At 36.9% G+C, this 24,192-nt stretch overlaps 1 protein-coding gene across 14 annotated transcripts in view; it reads right to left on the bottom strand.

Annotated features, from left to right (window-relative positions):
- The window catches only part of pax2.L (paired box 2 L homeolog), a 62,529-nt gene extending 40,079 nt beyond the window's left edge, over positions 1-22,450 (bottom strand). For 4 of the 14 annotated variants that reach the window (XM_018224277.2, XM_018224281.2, XM_018224282.2 and 1 more), the window contains exons 1-4: positions 21,787-22,447; positions 18,658-18,826; positions 17,215-17,412; positions 1,827-1,912 (exon numbers count right to left, since the gene is read on the bottom strand). In XM_018224277.2, the coding sequence (XP_018079766.1) occupies positions 1,827-1,912; positions 17,215-17,412; positions 18,658-18,826; positions 21,787-21,829 (496 nt within the window). In that variant the 5' untranslated portion in view covers positions 21,830-22,447. 14 annotated transcript variants of the gene reach the window in all.
- Positions 22,451-24,192: the final 1,742 nt, after the last annotated feature.

Raw genomic sequence — 24,192 nt, 5'->3', positions numbered from 1 at the left:
TTTGATCACATGACACACTGATCATTCCTGCAGATTTTACAATTGTGTGGGAACTATCATATTGCTTGTCTTGTTATCCACAAGAAACACAGGGAACAACAGTTTTAGCTTAATAAATTAATAATATTACTGAGGTTTAATTTCTGTGTATTCAATTACTAAAGGATATTATCAAATATCTTAATGACCCTTTTATTCCACTACACTCCAGGATCAATTGTTCCCAACCACCATCTTCTAACTGATTCCATGTACAAATATGCAATGCAGGCAAACTCCTATAAATCTTGAAATACACCATATAGTATAAAACATGACATAGGTTTGAGCCCCTAGCTTAAGGTGTGGTAATGGTAACTTTAAAAAGTATTTATATGAGATAAACCCAAATATCTTTTCTCACACTGACTATTGTGCTCAAACCTCTAGGGGTTAACTTTTACATTTTTGACACCAACAATCACCACTAAGAGAGGGGATCAACCAGTGCTCTATTGGTCTTAAGGTTTAACAAACACTTAAGGACTATCTAAGCAAAGGCTTCTTCAGCCATAGAAATAACAAGCACACTTTATACAGGTAGGGATCTATTATCTGGAATGTTTGGTGTAGGAACCATTTTTGTTACGGGCATTAGTACTGTTTGCCTCATTCCTATCCAAGCAGGTTATAACACTTGGGTTTTCCATAATGTAAAGCACATTGGTTTAGAGCTACAAAACAATTTTATAATTAAAAAAAACACTAACGGGGATTTATGCTAGCTAAGTTGCCAAGCACAAAGTTCTGTCTTTTAATTTCAGAGAGAAAGAAAATCAGTGAAAAAGGAATTGGTTCTTTAAGTAGCGTACTAAGGGTGATGGCATTGCTGTACTTGGGAACTTTCTGGATAACAGGGTTACTGGATAATAAATTCCATACCTCCACCAACAGGATCAAACAATAAATCAGGTCACCTGGATAAAAATTTCAAAATACACATATCATGCCATATGACAGCATTGCTCTGTATCCAGGTATCACTGGCAATGCTTCATGGTGTACATCTCTTTGATGGATACATCACCCACTCACATAGATAAGTGAGGCCTCTCCTGGCAATGCTGTAAATCCAAGTATAGCCACTTTTGGTGCAGCAGCCGTTGCGGCCTATACACTTAACATTACTCTAGCAGCTCAATGACATAGGGTTTCTGGGAGTTAGAGTTCTATCATTTCCAAACCACTATTGTCTTTCTATACAGTAAATTATCCCTAGATGTTTTCAATGAGCACCTTATTTCTAAACAAACTAATGTTTCTCTGTGTATAGCAATTAAAGATCACATTTCAGTATGTGATATATATTTTAATATCATGGGTGTTAGGGTAACATTTATAACGTACTATCAATTCTCTTTAAATGTTCATCCTTATGGGGGGAATTTTGTTGTGAAAACACCAAAACAGCTTATTTGATGAAAGGAGATAGTGGGTCTATTTACTAATTATGTGTTAACTTGCATTGTTGTAGGCATTCATAGCAACGAACTGTAGCTTTCATTTTCAAAACAAATAGTTAATTAACTGCTATAAGTAACTGACACGCAATTTGGCTGCTATGGTATTAAATGAGACACTGCATGCATAAATATAGGCTCCCAATTTGCAGGGGAAAAATTTTAACACAATAAATATGAAAAATTAGTAGGAATGGATACCCAATATGAAAAATAGATGATAACAGATAGATAGATAGATAGATAGATAGATAGATAGATAGATAGATAGATAGGCACAAATTAACTTTGATTCTAAAAACAAATCCAATATTTGAATTCAATTACCAAGAGTATGCCCGGGTGTGCCGACTGGCGTTCCAGATCCATCTGGGGTTGGATGGAATGGCTGTTGGACTTTCGTTCTGATAATTCTGTCGGAAGAGAACATTATGTTTACCACATGCACTTTCAGCTGTTTTTTTTACCATAAAGACTTAAACACAAAATATTTAATTTCAAAAAAAATGTATGGACGCAAGGCAACAATTTTTACCGAGGGAATAAATATAGCAAGCACGACACAAGTAAATTGGCGTCTGTTTCATGAATCTGTAGTTATAAACAAGACTAACATTACATGAACTACGGTAAAGGATTATAGAAGGTTCCCAAAGGCAAAAAAACCCCCAGAGTATTCGTTGGGGGAGAACTGACAAAAACTACTGAATGAAAAATAAGCATTTTAGCAGAATTCATAGCCATCGTGTTACAGTATTTATGAAAAAATTCTATATGGCTACACTGGGCATGTTTTCGATTATTCAAGCAACCTCTGTGTTGAGGTAGGAGTTTTTTTCCTTCATACATGTCCTCTAGTTTGTTAATTAATACAAAAGACAAGTGTTCCATTTTAAAGCATAACTAATGACTTGGGACATGATGACAGCTCGAGCAGATTAATGGTGGCAATTCCTTTTAAGTCATAACAAGGTTTCAAAGACAATGAAGCTGTAAAATGAGTAATGAAAATTAAAAGGGAAAGGGCTGAATTTGGACTGGACAACAGAACTGGGGAACTGTTTTAACAAGTTTTCTACGTAAGCAAGTAAATAAATAGCTATTGCCAACTTCCAGCAGCCCATGTAGGCTATATACAAAGTCAGATGACTTGGGATCTGATGGCTCATTGTATTACAGTGTATTACTATCCATAGCTTGCCATATACTGTATGTTATGTTCACAGAATGTGTTTCCCTTCTTGAGCGTGCATACAATTTACCATCATATACATAGAATTGAATTTGGGTATCTTCTTCCACTAAGAACACATTTGCTTTGATGTGAAACCATTGTTTTGTAAATTACCTGCGAATTGCACTCAAACGTACACACTTTAACAGCCGTGAGTTTTAACACAAAGGACAGAGATTTCCCCCCAGCCCAGTTTATGAGTTATTGTGTCTCATTACTTTAACTTTACAGTATGTTTCCAATGCATAACTTGATACCCTTGTAACAAAGGCTACAATGTCAATAAACTGTCACCTGGCCTAAAGAATTACACTGCTTTATGTCCATTTTAACAGTTGTATGTTTATTGTAGTAAATACTAGGTTGTTTTAAGAATACCAGACTTGTCTCTTAAACAAACACATAGGGGCCCATTTACTTAGCTCGAGTGAAGGAATAGAATGAAAAAAACTTCGAATTTTGAATGATTTTTTTGGCTACTTCGAACATCGAATTGGCTACTTCAACTACGACTTCGAATCGAACGAGTCTAACTAAAAATAATTCGACTATTCGACCATTCGATATTCAATTCGATTCAATGTGGGGAAGGTCCCAATAGGCTTTCTAAATCTTCGACCTAAAAAAACATTTTTTAGGTCGAAGAAAAATCATTGGATCGAACGATTCGAAGGATTTAATCGTTCGATTGAAAGATTTTTCGTTCGATCAAACTATTTGCGGTAAATCCTTCGACTTCAATATTCGAAGTCGAAGGATTTACATTCGGCAATCGAATATTGAGGGTTAATTAACCCTCGATATTCGACCCTATGTAAATCTGCCCCAAGATAAGTGCAGACACAGAAAAAAACTATACTATGTTGTGTATGGGGTTTTCCATATTCACGCTTTGTAGATGTATGTCAGATTCCTCATCAAACACTGCCAGGTTTGGTGGCACTATTTTAATGCTTTTCAATTTGGCGACTAAGGATTATAACATTTTAGAAATATGCTATTAGTCACCATTTCCCCATTCACAAGACAAGGCACACTTTAGGGCACAATGCAACAATAACTACAATATATGCCATGCCAAACTTATAATTACACTGTGCAGTTGGTCAGTAAGAACCCGGAACATTGAAGAGGCAGTATAAAATAGACACTGACCCTGAATATTAGGTACAACCGGCAGGTACTGATTAACCTCATCATTTGATGTTCCAACTGCTTAATTGTTGAATGCTACTAACATATTGCATAATGTGCGTTTGTTATGATAACACTACAGTTGCCTGTTTTCTCAACAGTCTTAGCCATTAAATAGTTATCAGCAGAATTTGTTTCCAGCCATGCTTAGTCAACAATATTATTATTGAAGTTAATTTTAACATATGGGCATAGATTATTCTTCAGTAATAATTTACAGGCAAGATCTGCAAAGGTAAAATAAAATATCTTTACAGATTCCAATGAGACAGTTGCCGCCTTTGGCCAAATTATCATCATCATCATCATCATCAAGAAATAATGTTTTTAATAATATTAATTCACTTGCACAGACTCATCTTTAAGTAAGAAATGCTAAATCATTAGAAATTACACAGCACAAATATGCTGTTCTCAAACATTTTTTTTTATCAGCCTGAAACCATTTCAGCATAAAGAATTCTGTTTATTAATTCCCCGTCATGTCAAATCTTCCTATTGAGCATTTTTTAGTTTCTTTCTATTTTTGATTCCCAGGCTAGACCCTTTAGCGTTCTATCTCAAAACACCCTGAAGTACCATCCTGGATGTTTGCATTTATTGATTCCACCACCTTAGTGAAACCATAGGTTGGGGATGGGGTGCAGGCAAAGAGATGTAAATAGAAAACTATAAATTATTTCTGACAGTTAAGCAATAGTGTCAGAGTCCTGAGCACAAGTCCTATGTCACTATTAGATTCCTCTTAGCCTGATGACACTGTAGAAAAGGTTAAATGTCTGATGGAACCAAACACCTAGAGGGCCAAAGCAAACCAGAGGCTAAACAAGTGATACTGGGCAGCTATATCAATGCTTGAAGCTACTAATATTTATCTACCTATTGATTGCAGCTCATAGCTCATACATCTCAAAGCATCTTGGCAAAGCTGCAAGTTCAGGATGTATAAAATCCCATGAAATCTAATTTTATTTCATCTTGCACATAAAATCCTTAATATCAAAATGGGCTAAATGCACAGCAACGTATTTTCTAGTATTTTCTAGTTGTAAGGCATTTAACTCTAGGAAAACAAACTTAAATAACCTGCATCCCTATGAAGGGAAATGCAAGTTTGTTACATATTTAATGATGCATTTATTGAAATTCGTGCTCTCTGAAAGATACCATACTTTGCAGAAGAAGATATGTGCCTGTGATATTATTTGTAGAGATAGTTACACCATTACCCATTCTAGATTGCCTGCAGGGAGTCTCACTATAGAAACACAGTTACTAAAGGAGAATTGGTCCTTTATATTGAAAGCTATATCTCTGTTAAAAGACGCTACCAGAAAGTTGTCCTGTTGTTATGAGTCCCTTTCATAGCTGGTAATGGTGCCATATCTGTGGACCTTTCAACTCTCTCAATGTCACATCAGAAGGACCTGAGGCAGATTTTCTCAGCTGCTCTGGCCTTCAGGATAAAGCTCTACCTGAATGTTTGGTTTGTAAAATACAATGGGATCTGCAAAGGCAATACAATTTATGGAACTCATGCGCTGTCCCTGTCATTTCACCAGAACTATTCAAGGTTTTATTTTGATACAAAAATTTGCTTTAATGTGTTAGAGTTCCCTGAGCTTCTCACCAAGCGTTTTGCGAAGTCACATCGATTAATGGGCAGATTTATCAAAGGTTGAGTTGTGTTTTCCTGAAAGATTTGAGTTTTATTAGGGTAGTTTTCAGTCAAAACTCGAATTTTCCGTTTTAAAAAAAGAAACATTTTTTTTCGGGTTTTAAAAAAAAAAACTAGAATTTTTCAAGATTTATTATACCTCAAAGCTGGAAACAGCTACAATCCGAAAATAATCCAGCTAAAACCTGTCGAAGTCATGTAGAAGTGGCAGAGGTCCCTTCAATCATTTGAAGATGTTTGTAGCCTTCATGATGTTCAGGTTTTTTATTAATTGAAGCAATTAATGCGAGTATTCAGGTTTTTCACCCCGAATTCACTGATTTAAGTTTTTCACATTCGAATTTTTTCATAAAAAACATTTGAGTTGATTTTCGAGTTTTGAGTGATTTTATTCAAGGTGTAAAAAAACCTTACAAAGCTCACAATTCAAACAGCTCGACCATGGATAAATCTGCCCCTAAGTCTCATGATTATTCAGTTGCTGTTAGATGCAGGGATTAACTGCATGAGAATCTTAAATTTAGCAATATTTTAAGGCTTTAGTTGAGAACAATTCACCAGAATGCCTATTTGTAAGAGACCCCTCTTTTTTTCTCAGGGAAGATAAAGCATACCCTTGTACTTATATTTTAATATTAATAGTTATTTTCATTATACCGGCAAATGTCATCGTTGCGAAAGTACTGTGTGTGTGTCATTGCTGTGAAACTACTGGAAGTTTTGTTTTGCAGGCATTTTTTTTCCGGAAATACCGCTCTATATTGCCATGTAAACAAGAATTTCTGTGAGTCAACCACCTGAACTAATGACGACTGTTTTCTTTTGGGTCTTTGTGCAACAGATGATTGACTTGCAAACTGAATTATACAATGATTTCCTCATACTTATGTCTATAATTTGGTAACTAGTAAAGGGAAACTTGGAAAACCTGTAAAACATTTGCCAGTGTTTTAAAGCACGCAAGTTGTAGCCAGTGTGCAGTTTCAAAGTTCCTCAGCATCGGTATCTGATACTGCTCTATCATATAATTACGTTTATAATGTAGAAAGTACTCCCTTATTTGAAAACTCTGCATACTGAATGTGTGAGTATTACTGCATGCTGACATACTTCCAAATACCCCATAGAATACTTGCCAGCCTTGGAGCTGCATACACTGCATCAAACATGTTTCTTCATTTTTTTAACAATGACATTATTGAAACAATAACAAAATATGGCCTAATACCAAGGACACTTGTAACATAGACTTGAATTAATGACCAGAATTCCCTATGTTGCCCAACATGGGACTAAAAAAAATATAGATTGTTCCCTTCTCTTTTCCTCCAGTCTCTTATGCTGATATATTTGCTGAAAAATCTAAAGTATTTGTGGAAATCAGCAGAGCAGAGGCCTATTATTGCCAGCTTCCGCCAACAGTGCTTTTGTGAATGGATTGTAACAATGGCCTTCGCAGGCCGCCAGCACAGATACCAACTCTTGCTTTCAAAGAACTTCTTACTTCGTTCTGCAAAACCAGAGTAACAGATGTCAGTAAGAAAAAGACCTATTATGATACTAGCTAAGAACAGGTCGATAACAGCTAAAAAGGGAAACATTACCCTTAACTTTGCAAAGGGCCAGTGTTAGAAAACGTATACACAGTGTTATTGGTTTTTTTTAATATAAAGAACAATAGTAAGAATGAAAAAAAGGTTATTTATCCACCAAAGCCATACTGATCTGAAGCCACATAAAAATAAAAAGTATCCAGGTTTTTATTTTTATTTTTAACTTAGCTTCATAAGAATTGATTGACCACCTGACTTGTGCCGTTGGCATAAATTCAGAGACTTTATTCAGGAGTCATGTTCATTCTATTGAATAAGCAATTTGGGAGGGTGAATTAACTGCCGTTGCTAGAAAGTCCCCGAAGAAATATTAAAATTGCTGGCAGACCAAATCAATACTCACTGAACACCCTGTATGAGTGGCCTTGACTTTTTCTATAATGGATATGCAGAGAACACTAAAGGGGGATTCCTCTGCACACACCACTGTCTTGCTCTCTCTGTCAGTTTCAATAACAACTGATCTGCTGTGAAAGAAAAAAAATATATAAATGATCATGTTTCTTCAATTGCCCTCTCCTACTCTCTCAATCATTCCGCACCAAAGCATAAAGGGCAGTGCATAACAAACACACAAACAGCTGTTTGTGGTGTTACTCTGAGGCTCATGAGTCCCTAGTACCACTGTCTGATCATATCTGACACTAGGAATAGTCAAGATAATAATGTTACAAGATACATGGGCAAGATCAAAATGGCACTGTATACAGTGTCTTAAGTAAATCAGTTCTTGCAACTTGACTATGTAACACAATCTCACTTCTGAAAAGGCTGATGGATATTTTAAATGGACAGTAATCAAGTGCGATATATTGTAAAGTGACTTTCTCTTCTTAGCTGAGGGTTATTTTCAGCTTCATACAATGTGGAGAATAAGTCTGAACCTCCATAATCATTGAAAATGTTTTAATATCATGATTCTATAAACAACCATATTAATTGTACATGCCAAAAAAATCTAATATACATGGAGACTTAGACTAAAGGAATTGGGCATTCCTGGATGTTTCCTGGCATTTTCTCAGCCGTTTGTATTTCATATAATTTATCAACACCTTCTTGGCTGTCTTGATCATAAAGTTTCCCATAGTAAAAAAAACAATGTGTCTGTCAAGCGACTTTATAAACCAAGAAAATAATTTCTTCATTATTTAGATATAGCTTGGAAAAATTATCTTTTGTTAGCCTGCCTCTAAGTCTCAGAGTCTCTGCTTTGTTCCCCTAGAATTGAATTAGAATCGGTTCTAAACCTGATGTAGTTATAATTTCTATTATACTGTTTTAGGAAGAAACTCGACACTATTAAAGGGAATTACGATGAACCAACCGAAATAGCACGGGGGCCCACTTTAGGGTCCCTACCCACTGATTAATAATCCCTGATCTCATTTTACACAATTATAGGGCTGCCTTTGTTAGGCGGACAGGAACCTCTCAATTGTATAGGCAATTGCCAAATCCTTGCATTATGGTATCAATATAATCAACCATGGAGCCCTGACGTGCAAAGAATTGGATCTTCCATCACTAAGACAATATCATCGCAAAAAACATTGTATGAAGTCTTTGATCATATGGTTTTATAAGAGCAAATGTGACTCATCTACAAAGATCCCATACTAAACAGTTCCCCAACCTGTTAAGTCTTTGTTTCTGCACAATGTTTATTTCTGCCTGTTTTGGGTTGTTGTTTTATGCTTGATTATTACTGTTAACATTTCATGGACTGCGTTACTGTTTAATTAATTTGCGAATGTGAAGGTTCTATTTTTTCATTACGCATTGACATTTAGTATTTTCTATGTGTTTGACATAAATAATGACGCAGGTGTGGCGAATCAGCTTGTGCCTATGCACCCATGAAAATTAGAGGACGTACTAGGGCATAATTTTTTTAAAGATATGTCTTTGTATTGTGTCATATATATATATAAATATACTGTATAGCGCGATAATGCTACTTTGTGCAGATACTGTGGTGTGCTAGTATTATTATAAAACAGACGCATTTTCCATTGTGGTATCAATTTATTTATACTTACAGCCTCTCAAGGCTAAAAAATATTTATATGCCTAAAATCAAAATGCTGAATTTATTTATATAGAATTGGCACTTTATAGACTGCAGACTTTTCCTTTACTTTGGGGTTTAAGCTGTTTCCTTTTTCTCATTCCATTCCTCAGTGAGCTACAAATGTATAAAGACACTCTGCAGTTGGTAAATATTGATATAAAATATAAGGATTTTATCACCTCTGCAAAACTGGCAGCTCTTGTTTAATCCTCTTGGAGTTGCCACAGCATTTGGGGATGGAGAATAATTTTGCCCTCTTTGTTCCAATCCCCAGTAGCCATAGTAAGTTATATTTGGAGCCGGCTATGGATGATTAGCCTATCTGTTGTTAGTTTGGGTCTATTGTTTCCTGTGCAATTAAATATACCTTAAATTAGGAAGCACCAGTAAAAAAGAAAGTGGTTGGCAATGTGTTATATGAATAAGTGCTTTCACTTTATTGCCACTATAATATACGCTGTGCAGTGGGATTTTGTGCTGAAAATGAAGACGGTTAAACAGTAAGGCAATAAGCGTGGTTACAACCTGTTCCTTACCCAACACATTTGCTTCAGTAATGGCCTTTATCAATACTCAAGGGATAGTCTTTTATGGCGGCAAATGTTAGAATAAATAAAGAGATTTAGGAGAAATATGCCGCTGTGGTCAGATCTGCGTGAGCTGCCAATACTATATTAGAACCATTAGAATCATTAGCCAGTCCCATTGTTTATACATAACCCAGTCACATGGGTGTCTGCAAATATGCTCAAAGGTAATAATAACAAAATTGCATCCATTTCCTATATCACAAGCTTTCCTATGGTAAAATAACAATGGACAGGAAAACACACATCATGTTCCATATCTGTTCTGATCTTTAGTAAGTCCCCTCATCTACCTTTGACTAATGTAGCAGAAATTAGATAATAAGTTCTATGTCTACAGCAGGGGAATTTATTGCTCACCATTTACTAAAACAGAAGCAACATTATACAAGGGAGGTAACCAGTGATAGCAGCCAATCAGCAATAGCACTTAATCATATTTAGAATAATTACACCTATTGTGGGATTGGTTAACACATGTAACTGTTCTAATATAGAATTGCGCCATTGTTGGTAGATATTCACACAGTGCTTAAAGATTACTCTGTAAAATGCTGAATATAATTTAAATTGAATACAAATGTTTAACTGTACCAGATGCTGGTTACGGTGGGGAACAGCACTAATGCAATTTAGCGCATATGTATTAGAATATTATCTCCACTTGGAAATGTAAGGTCAATTCTATGTACCTAAAAAAAAGATATACATACACATTTAAGAAAAACTGAATATATATATTCAGCTCCCTAACTTCATATTTTAGAGGGGCACCCACAAGAAATGAGGCACAGAAGAATAGGTTTGCATGGCCTTGTTGAATATATTTCATTGCTCTGCATATAGGCCATTGTCTGTTCCATAATACACACACACCTCTGTGCCTTTCTTATGGTTCATTGCTCTATGTCAATTTAATATCATATTGGCAAGAAAATCCTTTTTGAGGTCATTATGCGGACAGCAGCAGTCTCTAGAATCTGTTTAAGACAAATAGAGGATATGTTCATTCAGCAGTGCTAGTTTTCAGTTTAAGTCTAGCTCCATAAAAAATGTAAGTATCGTCATTATTATAATTATCCAATTTCATATTGTTATTATTATTACCGATACACAGTGTTAGCAGGCAACTAAGTTTTGTAATTTGCTGTAATGCATATTTCATCAAGGTTTTGTCCTATGGTCTGTTAGAAAGCTAACCTTATGCATATAACAATAATCAGCTTTGCTTTAGTCATAGAGCATTGTTTTTGTAATACAGCCTGCACATTTTAACTACCTTCTGCGAAGGATTTGGGCACTCGGTGGGCATCTGACCTTGAACAAAAAGAACAATCCCCCAGCAAAGGGAGCAGGATAAAAAAAAAGGTTCTGGTTTTAAATAATTGCAGGCTGTTAAAAAGAGAATCCTAGCATATCAAACCAATAATGGAAATAAATTCCATTATATTTGCATTTTAATTTCCCACATAAACAATAGGACTATGGTGTTCTGGGTTTCTTAAAAGAAAAAAAAAATGCTGGCCTGAATTTAATTAGAAATGAAAAGTTTATAGGTGCCTCTTTAATACGATTAATGCACAGTTAACATTTATCACATACATATGCTGGAACCTGCTCAAATTGTCCTTTCTTATGCAGCCACAGTGCATGAAATGAATTTTTCTTCACTTTTTGTGTGTGTGCATGTGAGTGCGTGCGGTTGTCTCTGGTGAGCCAGCCCATGCTCTCTTAACATCTCATTAAAATGTAATGCTGATGCCAGCTTAACGGAAGACTGACCCCTAGTTACAGTGCAAAGTTCATTAATGCAAAACCTACTCCGTCTTGCGCAGATGGGAGGGATTCATGTTTATTATTCTCCTCCCTCTCCACCAAGATCTGAAACTTTGTACAAATCTGACATATAGTGCACTATACTTTGTATCACTGGTATTATGCCACTAACACTGGTTTGAGAGTGCCCAAAACTGTGTTCTAATATAAAGGTTTGTGTGCTTAATTGTATAAATGTGTTTCATTGTATGTGTGATTAATCATGTTTAGAAATTAAAGCCTCCCTGTCCTCTATCAAATGAGTCTACTCATAAAGGACTTTGATTCTCCTATACGATATCGGTAGAGTGTCTAATGCAACGCTGTAGCAATTTGTAAAAGAGGAGCTAATTTGACCTGTCTTGTAATTCTATGCTAATAGTTGAATATTTCGGATAGATTTAAGATGTTGTCTAGATTAGATGCTGGATGAGTTATTGATGGGAAAACAATCCCCAGAGATGACACTCTTTCTTATTGTATCAACTCTTGATAGCGTAAGAGTCTAGAGTCTATTAAAATTGACCCAGTAATCAGCTACCCGGATTTCATTATGTGCTATAGCATGCCATTAGGACAAATGCAAAATAGATTTTAACAAATGTATTTATATTATGTCTGTCAAATTCCACCTTCCCCGTGCACACAGCCATTGTATGACACTAGTATTGAACTATTTTGTTGTCCATTTCCCACTGACAGTGGATCTGGTTACTGTGTTATTGATTGGTTTTCATAGAGACAGATGGGTCTGAGCAAGTCTCTGATCTAAATCTGCCTCTCTATGGGCCGATTGTTGTAGCGGTGGGGATAAGATTGCACACCAGACCACCCTCGCTGCACTGCCCTGCTCTGAGTGGACATTAATAAATGAAGCTATGGTGAACAAGGAAAATAGCAACTGAGACATTACCTGTTCACTGTGTGGATTTATAACATCTCATTTATAGCATCTCATATCTGATGTGATTATCTTAATGAGTTTTCAGTCTGTATGTTGCATGTGCTTGCAGCATTACTGACTAGTTGCTAAAAAGTCAACTGAAAGTGCAGTTTGGCCTTTGTACATGTTTAACTCGGATGTCAGAGAGGTCTCCAATACATTGTAGCTTCTACTAGTACTGACAAGTTCACATACTTTTGGTGCAGTCACCCAGCATCTTGACATATGGGGGAGTATGTCTCCCTGTGATACCAAATCATGCGCTACCTTTAAAAATGATTGCATACAGTTCGAATTGGTGTGTTAAAATGTATGCATTTCTGACCTAGTTACTTTTAAATATATGTATACTTAAAAGCATGGCAGGTTTACAAGTATAAAGCCTTTAGCATAGAATAAATACCAGCAAACCCTTGTCCATTCTCGGGTTTAGCTGCTTTCTGATTATGAGATTTGACAGCTTGCAAGTTCTTTTTCATAGAATATAAACAGCAAACTGGATGGGATGAAGATATGTTAGTCACCGAATCTAAACCTAGATCTGGTATGCTGAATTGGAAAACAAAATAAACTGGCATCTCTATGAAATTGTGGCAAGACTCTTTAATCTTCCATTTCACTTTATCATTATAGAAATCTTGGTTTTGAAATTACCCAACAGAATTTTTCATATGATCTAGAGATAAAAACTATGTGCTGCCAACTGAGAAGAAGCAGCAGTGGGTGACAGTCTTACTACTGGAGTCAGCTGCCTTCTATGACATTTCTACCATCCCTTTTGAGGATCAATTCTCTTCAACAAGAGATGATGATAACGGCACAGCTTAAATACAGAGCAAACCTTTAGCAAAATGTTTAAATCACCATTTATTCGGGCATTATCAAAAGCCAAGAGAATTGGTTGCCAAATAAAGTTAAATGCTAGTATTTTGTATATACTTTGGGGGTTAAATCAAGAATCCAATTTAGTTGTATTTATATGGTTTTTGGTGACATATTTAATTGTTCATAGTTTTGTTAATCCATATTTTTTATAGAACTGTATTTGTAAAATACACTTGATATTCTTTTTTTATCAGATGTAATATCCCTTCAATTTCTTAACTGATACGGATCCGCTGCATTGTAGCAAACATGGCTTCTAAAGAACATCAGTATGATATTAATAACGTTGCTTTAATTAATGTTTTTTTTTTTTTTTAAATTGAGGACCAAGTTGAATGATGGCGATATTGCTTTTAGTTCTTAGAGGGTCTAAAATCTAAACAATAAAAAATACATATAATTCTATAGAAAGAAGTTCGCCAAGGACAAGAGAATCCTTCAAATGAGACATGCATCTCTGAGTCCAACACATGTATCCTGGTTAACAATGCTAGCAACCACTACAATCATCACAGGATCAGTACATGAAGTTTGCTGTTGATTATCAAATCCATAACCAAACTGATACAATTTAGAACACAACTGTCTTTCCGCTTAGACTAACCCACATGCTTAACATTTTAGGATATTATGTTGTCGTATGCAGAAACACAAACAGAATCAGCGTAAGGGCCTCAGTCATAAAGCATTAAAAAGTCCTTGTTTAAAAATTAAGATACCCTGAACACAAATAAAATGATTCACGCATTTAAGACCTTTGTCCATCTAAGACTCAACTTTAAATTACTACTTCCTGTATCTATAGGCAGAACCACAGTGGATCCAACTGTAAAAGTACTCAGCTTTTTCTCTTATAACACCAACTACTCCAAAACTGAAATCTGGCACAGGCGATTTATTTTGTTAGTAGTAGAATCAAAGACCAACTGTATTCGGATTTTTTGGAAATTTAAGGCGATGACCTAGTGAAGGAGCAGAGTATTGGTTCAACCAATTGAATGAACAAGTAATAAAAGGAAGGCCTTTTGTTTAAGCAAAATAGTATATGCCAGAAAAGTATATATAAGGGAAATACAAAATAAGAACAAAGAATAGGGTATCAAAGACACAATTCTTCTCTGTAATTTATACCTATAGAACGCAGTTGAATTAGGTACTGTATAATAAATATAGGCATCTAAAAAAAATCTGTTTTGTGATCACAATAATAAATAACGAACAGCTAATATCACACATAAGAACACAAATTAACACTGTGTATGTCTGTAATAGCGGTAAACATTAAGAAAAAAAAAATCATTGGCAAAAATATCAACATCACTTTAAAATAACATTGGCAAAGATATAAAATCGGAAATAAAAGAACCCAAAAAAATGGGAAGGGTTTCTTTGTACCATATTTGCTTTAGCAACTCATCAGAAAGTCACCTGGCCCACATGACTTGGCACCAAAAAGTTGCATGATGTCATAGTTTGGTCATATCTTTTAATATCAGACTTGCTTGCTTACTCTACAGAATGTACAACAGAGCCCAAATGAAATCAAGGGCAGAAAAAATTATTATATATGTAAAAAAAATGACCTGCACTCCCTTACATAAAGTGCCTCAATATTTATTTTTTTACTCTGTGCGACATTTCAATCCCCTTTGAGACCTTAGGGATCACCGCCCTACTAAAAAAACATTTAAGTATGTTCACAATGAAGATACTTATATATGTTCTGTTAGGAGCAAAGGGATCTGAGCTTATCTTCTGTTACCAAAGGGCACTTAGGATGCCCCCAATTAGGATTTTCCCTGTGCAATGTAAAAACAAAGATCAAGCTTTTAGGCAATGCAAAATTTTAACCAGATTCCTAAGCCTCCAAAACTTAGACGTCTGGAATTTATGATTGCAAATACACAGTTATTCAAGACTAGGCCTAAAATGTCCATTTAAAAAAGAAAGTTTTGAAGTAATAGAAATGCATACCTTTTGGGGCATCAAAAAGCCATATTCAAATAAAATGCAGCAGCCAATGCCGCTACATCTTGATCATAATTTTTCATGACCTAAACTTTAGTGTAAAGACACTAGCACCGAGTCCATTGTTTTACAGACATTTTCCAACACAGCTGAAACCAGAACATGGCAGTTGCATGACGCAATATGGATTCCATGTGGTTGCAAGCTTGCTAGTGTTGCCCTGCATCACAAAAGGACTTCTATATGGATGCTAAACTACTCCTTATTCTACACATAGCTGAAACAAGATTAAAAAAAAATGAATATGGGAGGTTTATAGGTAGGTGTATAATTAGTCTATCAGTATTATGTTACCCTGTTCATATCTTAATAACCATTTTAATACAGATGGCACACACTGGGATAATTTGCTGGAGTAGCCTAGCAGTATATTACAGTGCATGTGTGTCTAAGGGAATCTTCTGAAGCCAAGGTACATTCCAGCAGTTAATTTTACCTGCTGCTTGCAAGATGACTTGGGATAATTCCATGTCATTTGTGAAATATTAAAAACATTTACGTGGGATGCCAGTGCAATTGGAACAGATAATATCTAAATGGTATTTTCTGCTTTGTTTTTGCATTGCATTCTCTAATTAGAGCTGTACCGTCTATTTATTTATCTAAAAAACATAATAACATGGCGCAGATATTAATCAAGATAGCGGGAAAAAAAACCATATGAACAGATTTATTTGCTTTATTTAATGGGACGGTACATGCCTGCGCTTGTGTGTTTGTGTGTGGGTATTTGGGTCTTGTGATATTATGACTTAAAATGCCTTTTAAAGTCATTTTAAAGCCTGTGCATTGTGTTATTCTTTTTTTTGAATCCATTAAAGCCAGTAATTGCCAGTGAACAAGCAGGAAAAGGGGTTCCTCGCAAAGTGTTTTCTGTTTATCAATCAAAGTTTTGGTTACGAGCTGAATCCTACGTAAACGCCTCGTAATCCTGACCAGTTTTACACGTGCGAGAATGGCTGGCTTATTTTCGGTTTTAAATCTGTTTACTTAAGAGAAATAAACATTGGTATTTTAATGGTTCAGCAGCTAGGCCCTGTGATTGTCTGGAAATGTGGGAGCTGTTAAAGTCTTAATTACTGAGAAAACAAAAGTGACTTCAGATGGAAACCACACAAAGGCATGAAACTGGCAGATTTTGCCCAAAATTGCTTGTGCATATTGTAAATAAGTAAGAATGTACAGTGTATAAAATGCCTGATTATAGGCCCCAACACATACGCATGGTCATACAGGGAGCTTTTGGGAAATTGCTTCTCTATTCTCAATAACGCATTATTATTATTAGAGATATTAGCATGTTATTATGAATGTTAATAGCATGTTATTATTATGAATTGTATTAGTGTGTTATTATTCATATTATTATCTTGTTATTAATAATGTATTAATTGACAAAAAAAAATCCTATCAAAGTACAAGAGCCACAGTGCAAATCCTTTGCATGGGAGCAGTGCTAATAAACAGGTAAAGGGGGAGGAGGTAGCAATATATATTATTCATATTATTATCTTGTTATTAATAATGTATTAATTGACAAAAAAAATCCTATCAAAGTACAAGAGCCACAGTGAAAATCCTTTGCATGGGAGCAGTGCTAATAAACAGGTAAAGGGGGAGGAGGTAGCAAATAAGAAGACAATGGGGCAGCAACATTTCCTTACCTGTTTATAGAGGACACACTGGGCACCGTGTCATTGTCGCAGATTCCTTCAGCCAAAAGCCTGTCCCGGATTTCCCAAGCAAACATTGTAGGGTTTTGTCTCTTATACTCTGCGATTTTGTCGACAACCTTGGGAGTGGCAACCTTGGGTTTGGATCCGCCAATAACTCCTGGTTTAATGCTTCCCGTCTCATAGTACCTGCCATAGGAAATAGCGCAAGGCGCAAGTCAGCACGATAGAGTTCGATAAGAACGCGCGATCGCAGGTTTTTATTCTGCACAGGAAACACGCGGGTGTATTATTAATGTTAGATAAATACTGCCCAGGCCCGTGCGAGCATTTGCTGCTTTTACTGCTGGAATCAAACAATACCGATGATAACTACGAATAAAGTTATTATTGAATCCAATTAGAAGTTAAGAATGCATTCTCTTTATGTGCATGTATATAGATAGCGGCTAAATAATAACGATTAGCTTTTTATCCGATCAGAAAGGATGTGACCAGAAAGTAAAGAATCTGCACAATTAAATGCAGATGAATTGGGGGCATGCTGATGTGCCCGTCGCTATGTGAATCCAGTTGCAGGCGATTCGTTTCGAGCGTTTTTTTTTATTATTCTGCTATAAATTAACTGATTAATATTAGCAATTATTCTATGGCATAAATATTAGTTAGCTGATGGGCATTTATTATCCGCTAATAATGACACTGGGATCATCAGTAGAGCAACTCTCTGACAGTCACCCCAATGCTGCGGGATTGTAATAAATTGTATGAGTATAATTACTTTATATAAATACTAGGCGACAACCCTCAACCCTAGGGTTGGCCGACAGGCGTCTACATTTCATTACTTTCCATTTCTGACCTGTGAGAGTATTTAGATGGAATATAGAATGGTTCTAATCGGGTCCATAATTAGATTGAGAGCAAGTGAATCTGTGCGTAATGTTCAGTGCGTAAAGTTCAGTGCGTATTTATTGACTCCACGTGGTACAGAAGAGATCTACACCGTAAAGGTGGCCATAGACGCACAGATAATATCGTACGAAACGAATTTTCGTCCGATATTCGTTGCGTGTATGGTGGAAAAAGAGCCGACTGATATCGGCAGAAGACTTGGATATCGGTCGGCTCATTGATCGGGCTGGACGGAAAATTTTGATCGGGTGCCTTTGAAGAGACCCAAACATCGCCCATTGTTAGTGCTGAATCGTCAGATACAGGTAGAATTCTATTGTTTCTCCCTGTATATCTACCTTTATATCTGACGATTCAGCTCTACACGTGTGTATTGAAACGAACGATCTTTCTTGGAAAGATCTTTGCCAAGAAAGATCGTAATTGTTACGTCTATGGCCACCTTAACTGTACATTGTGTGTGTGTGTGCGGATGTCTGCCGATGGCCTACGATGCACAGAAACATTAGTGGTGCTTACCTGCCCAGGATCTTGCTTACACATCCATGGCTGACCCTCAGCTGCCTGGAGATGTCACAGGGTCTCACTCCTTGGTGGGCCAGTTCCACTATCCTCTGTCTCACCACATCAGGTAGGGGTCTGCCATTGACAAATACCCCCCCGAGCTGGTTCACACCCCCATGCCCTGCTGGGAAAGAGGGAATGGGGAAAACACACACAAGAGGGAGAAAAACACACATAAACACAAGATTAGTCGGAGACTGCGGAAATGGAAACAGCAAAAGATTTTCTCATAGACTTTCAGATACCTGACCTAAATCTATTGATATATAAGTATACATTTACAGTACACTCATTTAGCAGTCATGTGTATTTAGTGAATGGAGGAGCACTGGAGAGCAGAGGTACAACAGCAGCCCCCCATGCACATGCAAATAATGATCACTGTATAGATTAGCTGCTCTTTCAATCTCCTAATGAGCGATCGTGCCAACAACCTATCCTGGTTTTTAGGCCATTGTGATACAATTTGCCCATAGATTGTTATACTCGCACGATCCGCCCCAGTTTCGTGCAATGAACAACACACTGGGCAGCCCAGGTGGCTAAGTGAAAGTTTTAATAGGCCTGGGCTTGAGGATTAGCATGCTGGCCCATTACGATCTGCCGGTTCGATTCTGGTCCAACAAGCAACCACCTACAGCAGCTCGACTGCAGCTAAAGTCTGGAAGCAGCTCTTTACGAGGCACGTGTTTCAGCTGTCCCCAAGGAAAATCCCCATCCATTAATGGCTCAACGTACATCGCCTCCAATCATGGACACAAATTCCCACCGTGAGAGAGAGACCACGAAATTGCACGTGACCGTCAGTGGGACTATTTTAGTGGCACACAGGGGCATGCGCGCTGCAACCTTCTCGTTCAATCACATCGCTGCATTTGGGGAGCTGACATTATTTGCAGGACTCAGGAGGGGCTGTGTAAAAAACACACACACCGCATAAATGGAGGCTAGAGGGTCATGTGCCCATAGTATTTATTATTAGCCTAGATAAATAGACAATAGCTTTATTTGAATCTGTGTGCGTGTCCCCGATTATACATAACTATAATAAAAGCGATCACTGTGCGCTGGAAACAGGAGGCAGTTTTCAGGCAGATGATGTTATTTATATTGGTGAGTTTCTCTCCTCTGCTGCTGCCGCTGCTGCTGACAGTGATCTATTGACTCTGAAGTTGAGGAAGCTCTCATTGCCCTTAAATCGATCCAAGACTCTCCGCACAAATATAGTTTTCCCCAAACACCACCTCCCCACCCCAAATTCCCTTCCTCTAACTAAAATCTCTTCTATTCCCATCAGAACCCTCACACTGTCCATTTCCCCCAATCTCTCTCCCATTACTCTCTGTCCTGTGCCCACTGAGTCTGCCCCACGCCCCCACACTCTCTCCCCAATGCCCTGAGTCTCCCCACTCGTAATGGACAATTATTTTCCACCTTAATAAGCGATCGTGCCATAGACTTGTTTTCTGACTGCATACAGATCCTTCTGCACATGTTGGCTATAAAGTTACCAGCCAGCAATTTTCTCTGCACCTCTCTGATAAATTATTCAAGGTACCTCTGATAACTCATATTACGTATTATTAAATAGGCAACAGATGCAGAAAAGATTAAAAATTAATAATTAAAATTAGATTCAATAACCGATTGTTTTGGTAGTAATTGTTTTTTTTGTTTTTTTTACCTTGCGTGTGTAAATAAATAGATATATATATATGTCTCAAACTTGCTGTCACATACGGCTTTATGTTGCTTTAGTTTATGTTCGTTTATGTTTCTTTGTTTCTTTTAAAAGGTCCTTTCCCTTTCAATTTGTAACTGCACTGTTTTATTAAAATATATTAATGTTCAGCTTCCATGGTCTTTATGTGTATATAGGAATATTGTAATTTATTATAAATTGTCTATATAACAATGTAGCATTCCGAATCACATACAAAAATGGATATATTTATATTTAAGTGTATCAATGTGTTTATATTTGTATCTTCCGTATACAAATATATAACTATATATATTACCATTCTATTTAATTTATGCTGTTTTGAAAATATTAGCACCTTATACACTGTGATTGTATTCAAGAAGTATTATATTGAATATTAATTAAATACGATTTATTAAAAAATGACCAATACAATGAAGAAAGTGTACCCGCACATATATATATATATATATATATATATATATATATATATATATCTATATCTAGATATAGATATAGATATACAGTCTATATATATATATATATATATATATATATATATATATATATATATATATATATATATATATATATATATATATATATATATATATATATATAATATTTTCAAACAGCATAAATGAAATAAAATGCTAATATATCTATATCTATATATATATAAATGTAGCTGAGAATATTATTCCTATTTTACTGTTACAAAGCGACTATTTACAATCCTAATAAAAATAAAAAAAAATAGACAAACCTAAAGGAAAAGGAGCTTTAAATTGTATTTTAAAAATGAAATTACAGTGACTACCTTTTTGTCTATTTTTTTCGGCGAGGTCTTTAAACTATACAGTTACAGTTGTTATTATTGTTATTATGGCAGTAAGTAAAACATGCAAATATTGCATAGGAGAAGGAAAGTTGGCTACATGTCTGCAGTTTTATAATCATATTTGATCATGAAATAGAAATAATTACTTAGTGACAGCTGACCCGGATACAGATTTGGTCATTTTTACCCTTTGAGAGGCTTGTGATTTTTTTTTTTGTTTATGGATTAAAATATTTGTGTTACATATAGAAGGTTACTATGATATGATAAGTCTCCGTGGCTCAGAAGAAGAGGCAGGAGTGAGTAGTAGAAATACAAGGGCAGGGGTTGCAGGGGTAGCAGAGGTAGCAGAGGTAGTAGGGCACGGATGGAATGTTGTAAAGCCTATAGAGCAGAGGCTGAGGTCGTGGCACAGAGGAATGTACCAGTGGCAGGTGGGCAGCTTTAAGAAGAGGGTTTGTGCCCCAGCTGAGCCAAAGAGACGGCTATTAGAGAAGGAAGAAGGCAATAGATGGAGCCGGGCCCCGGTACTACTCACGGTGCATAGCCGAGAAGGGGTCTGCCTTGCAGTGCATATCCATGGGGAGGCAAATGAAAGGGAGGAATTCGGCTGTAGTCGCCGTTTCGCCTCTGGACTGAACTTCAAGATTTGAAGAAAATTAGGTGGAGGGTATGAGCAGCGCTGTACTCCCCTATCCCCCTCTTCTGCTGCTGGGAGCCGGAGGCAGGAATCGCACCGGAGCAGTGTAGGCAGCTTGGGAAGAAGAAGAAGAAGAAGGCAAATCTGGCAGTTTGCAACGAGGACTTTTCCCTTCAGCAGCCTCCGCGGGCAGACGAGCAACTGTCAGGGCGGCAGGTGCAGGGCATGACTGCAGTTCTCTCCTGGAGCCGGGCTCGTCGAGCAGCAAGGCAAGAAGGTGCAAGGTGAGTTTTGCTTTCCTCCAAAGTCTTTGGCTGGACTTGTCTGACTTCAACGCAAAGTTAAGCAGGAGGCGAAAAGGAGCGGACAAAAAAAAAAGAATCCAGGGGTGTGTGATTTGTTTGAGGGGGGGCTGCACAATATCCCTAAAATGGAGAGAGCGGCAGGAGTTGTCACTTTAAGGTGGGATGTGTGTGCTAGGAGGTTTGGCTGGAGAATGGAGCCTCCTCTCCCCGTGTGTGTCTCTCTAAAAGCTGCAAAGCCCCTCAGATACCCCCCCCCCCACACACACACACACACACACACTCTCTCACACACACACAGCCCTCCCCCTTTAGCCGGGAGATGGATGACTTGTCAGACAAAGGCAATAGATTCCACCACTCTGTGATTCGCCGAGGCACAAATACTGGAGCTGCTGGACTGAGGAGGTCCCTGCTTGAGCCTGTCACTCCAAGCCACGCACAGGGGGTGGGGGAGAGGAGACAGTGAGTTTGGGATTAAAACTACAGAGGAAAAGAACAACTAAAGGATGAGAAAAACCTTAGATAAGAATAAAGCTCGGATGTGACAAATGGACACTCACAGCCCATCTCAGCTATTGGCTGAACACACAGAACATATTTGAATTTTACCATTCCCAGTTGTTTTATCCGAAAAAGAGCAAAATCTGGTTTCAGTGGAAGCAATTGATGCGTTTCTTGCGGTGAAGTTGACATCAATTTAGCATTGCCAATGCTGGGCTCAATATGATGCCACAATCTCAAGTGGGTGCTGGGGAGGAGGGGAATATTATTACCCAGTTTGTCTGTCTGTCCCATCAGCTTGGGGAGTTCAGCCTGACCTGGGCCAAGGGCAACTTGCAGGGCAGCTCATAGATTGGGCTAGTAGCTTTATTTCCAACACACACATGTACACAAGCTCAAACACAGACACACATATTAACATATGTGTATATAGACTTTAACACACATACACATGCCTGCTCTTATGCACAGCTCCTGTATTTGTGTATATGTAAATATCCAGGCTCTGTTTTATCGCAAATTCATGTCATAACCAGGCTGTTCATTTGGTGGATGCTAGAATAAAGCAAAGGACAATTCTAATTATTAAACATCTTAATAGACATAATAGACCTTGGAAGCGAGAGAGACAACGCTCGATCTATAGATAGTTAATAGGTTGATGTGTATATGGAATATATATATATATATATATATATATATATTTGTATATATATATGTATTTTGTGGTCACACCCTCATTGCACCCCCGCCTAATGTTTTTAAAAAATAGTGGTGAGCACAACTTTCCCTTGTTTGTTATATATATATATATATAGTTCACTTATGGAGATATAGAAATATAGATAACGACAGAAACCCGAAAACCCAGAAACATAGCGGTGTTCCTTTGTTATACAGAAAGGAAGGTAACAGGGATTTCTTTCTTTCTTTCTTTCTTTCTTTCTTTCTTTCTTTCTTTCTTTCTCTTTCTTTCTTTCTTTTTCTCCTATAGAAAAAAAATGTGACTGACAATGCCTACCAACAGAAAATATAGATATACAGAGATGGACAGATAGATGTGATTAGAGAGACAGATGATATATTTATAATAGATTGATAGATAATCATAGATAGACAGGCAGGTAGGCACTGGGAGAGTATAATTATCAGTAGTAACTTCATTCTTAACTTGGTTTCCCCAAATTACACTTATAATGTAACCAATTTAACACATTTCTCCTCCACTCAAAAAGAAAAATAAAGATTTTTCCAATTTCCTCGTGTTATTGGCATTTTTTGGTTGCCTGTGTTATCCTTGGGCCACCACATTTCTATGCCATTTGAAGGTTAATCTAAACACATTAGTGCATGTTGTATTCCCACATAAGTCTTTTAAACTCAGTCACCCTGAACGTGTAGGCTTCTCCTTTCAAGCTGATCTCCAGATATAAATGCATTAAGATGATCGCGCGTTCTTTTCTCTGTATGTTTTTCTCTCTCGCTCTCCCTCCTGTTG

This window comes from Xenopus laevis, chromosome 7L (genome assembly GCF_017654675.1).
Source record: "Xenopus laevis strain J_2021 chromosome 7L, Xenopus_laevis_v10.1, whole genome shotgun sequence".
In the NCBI taxonomy this organism is placed as follows: domain Eukaryota; kingdom Metazoa; phylum Chordata; class Amphibia; order Anura; family Pipidae; genus Xenopus; species Xenopus laevis.
This window is presented reverse-complemented; position numbering and strand designations above follow the sequence as displayed.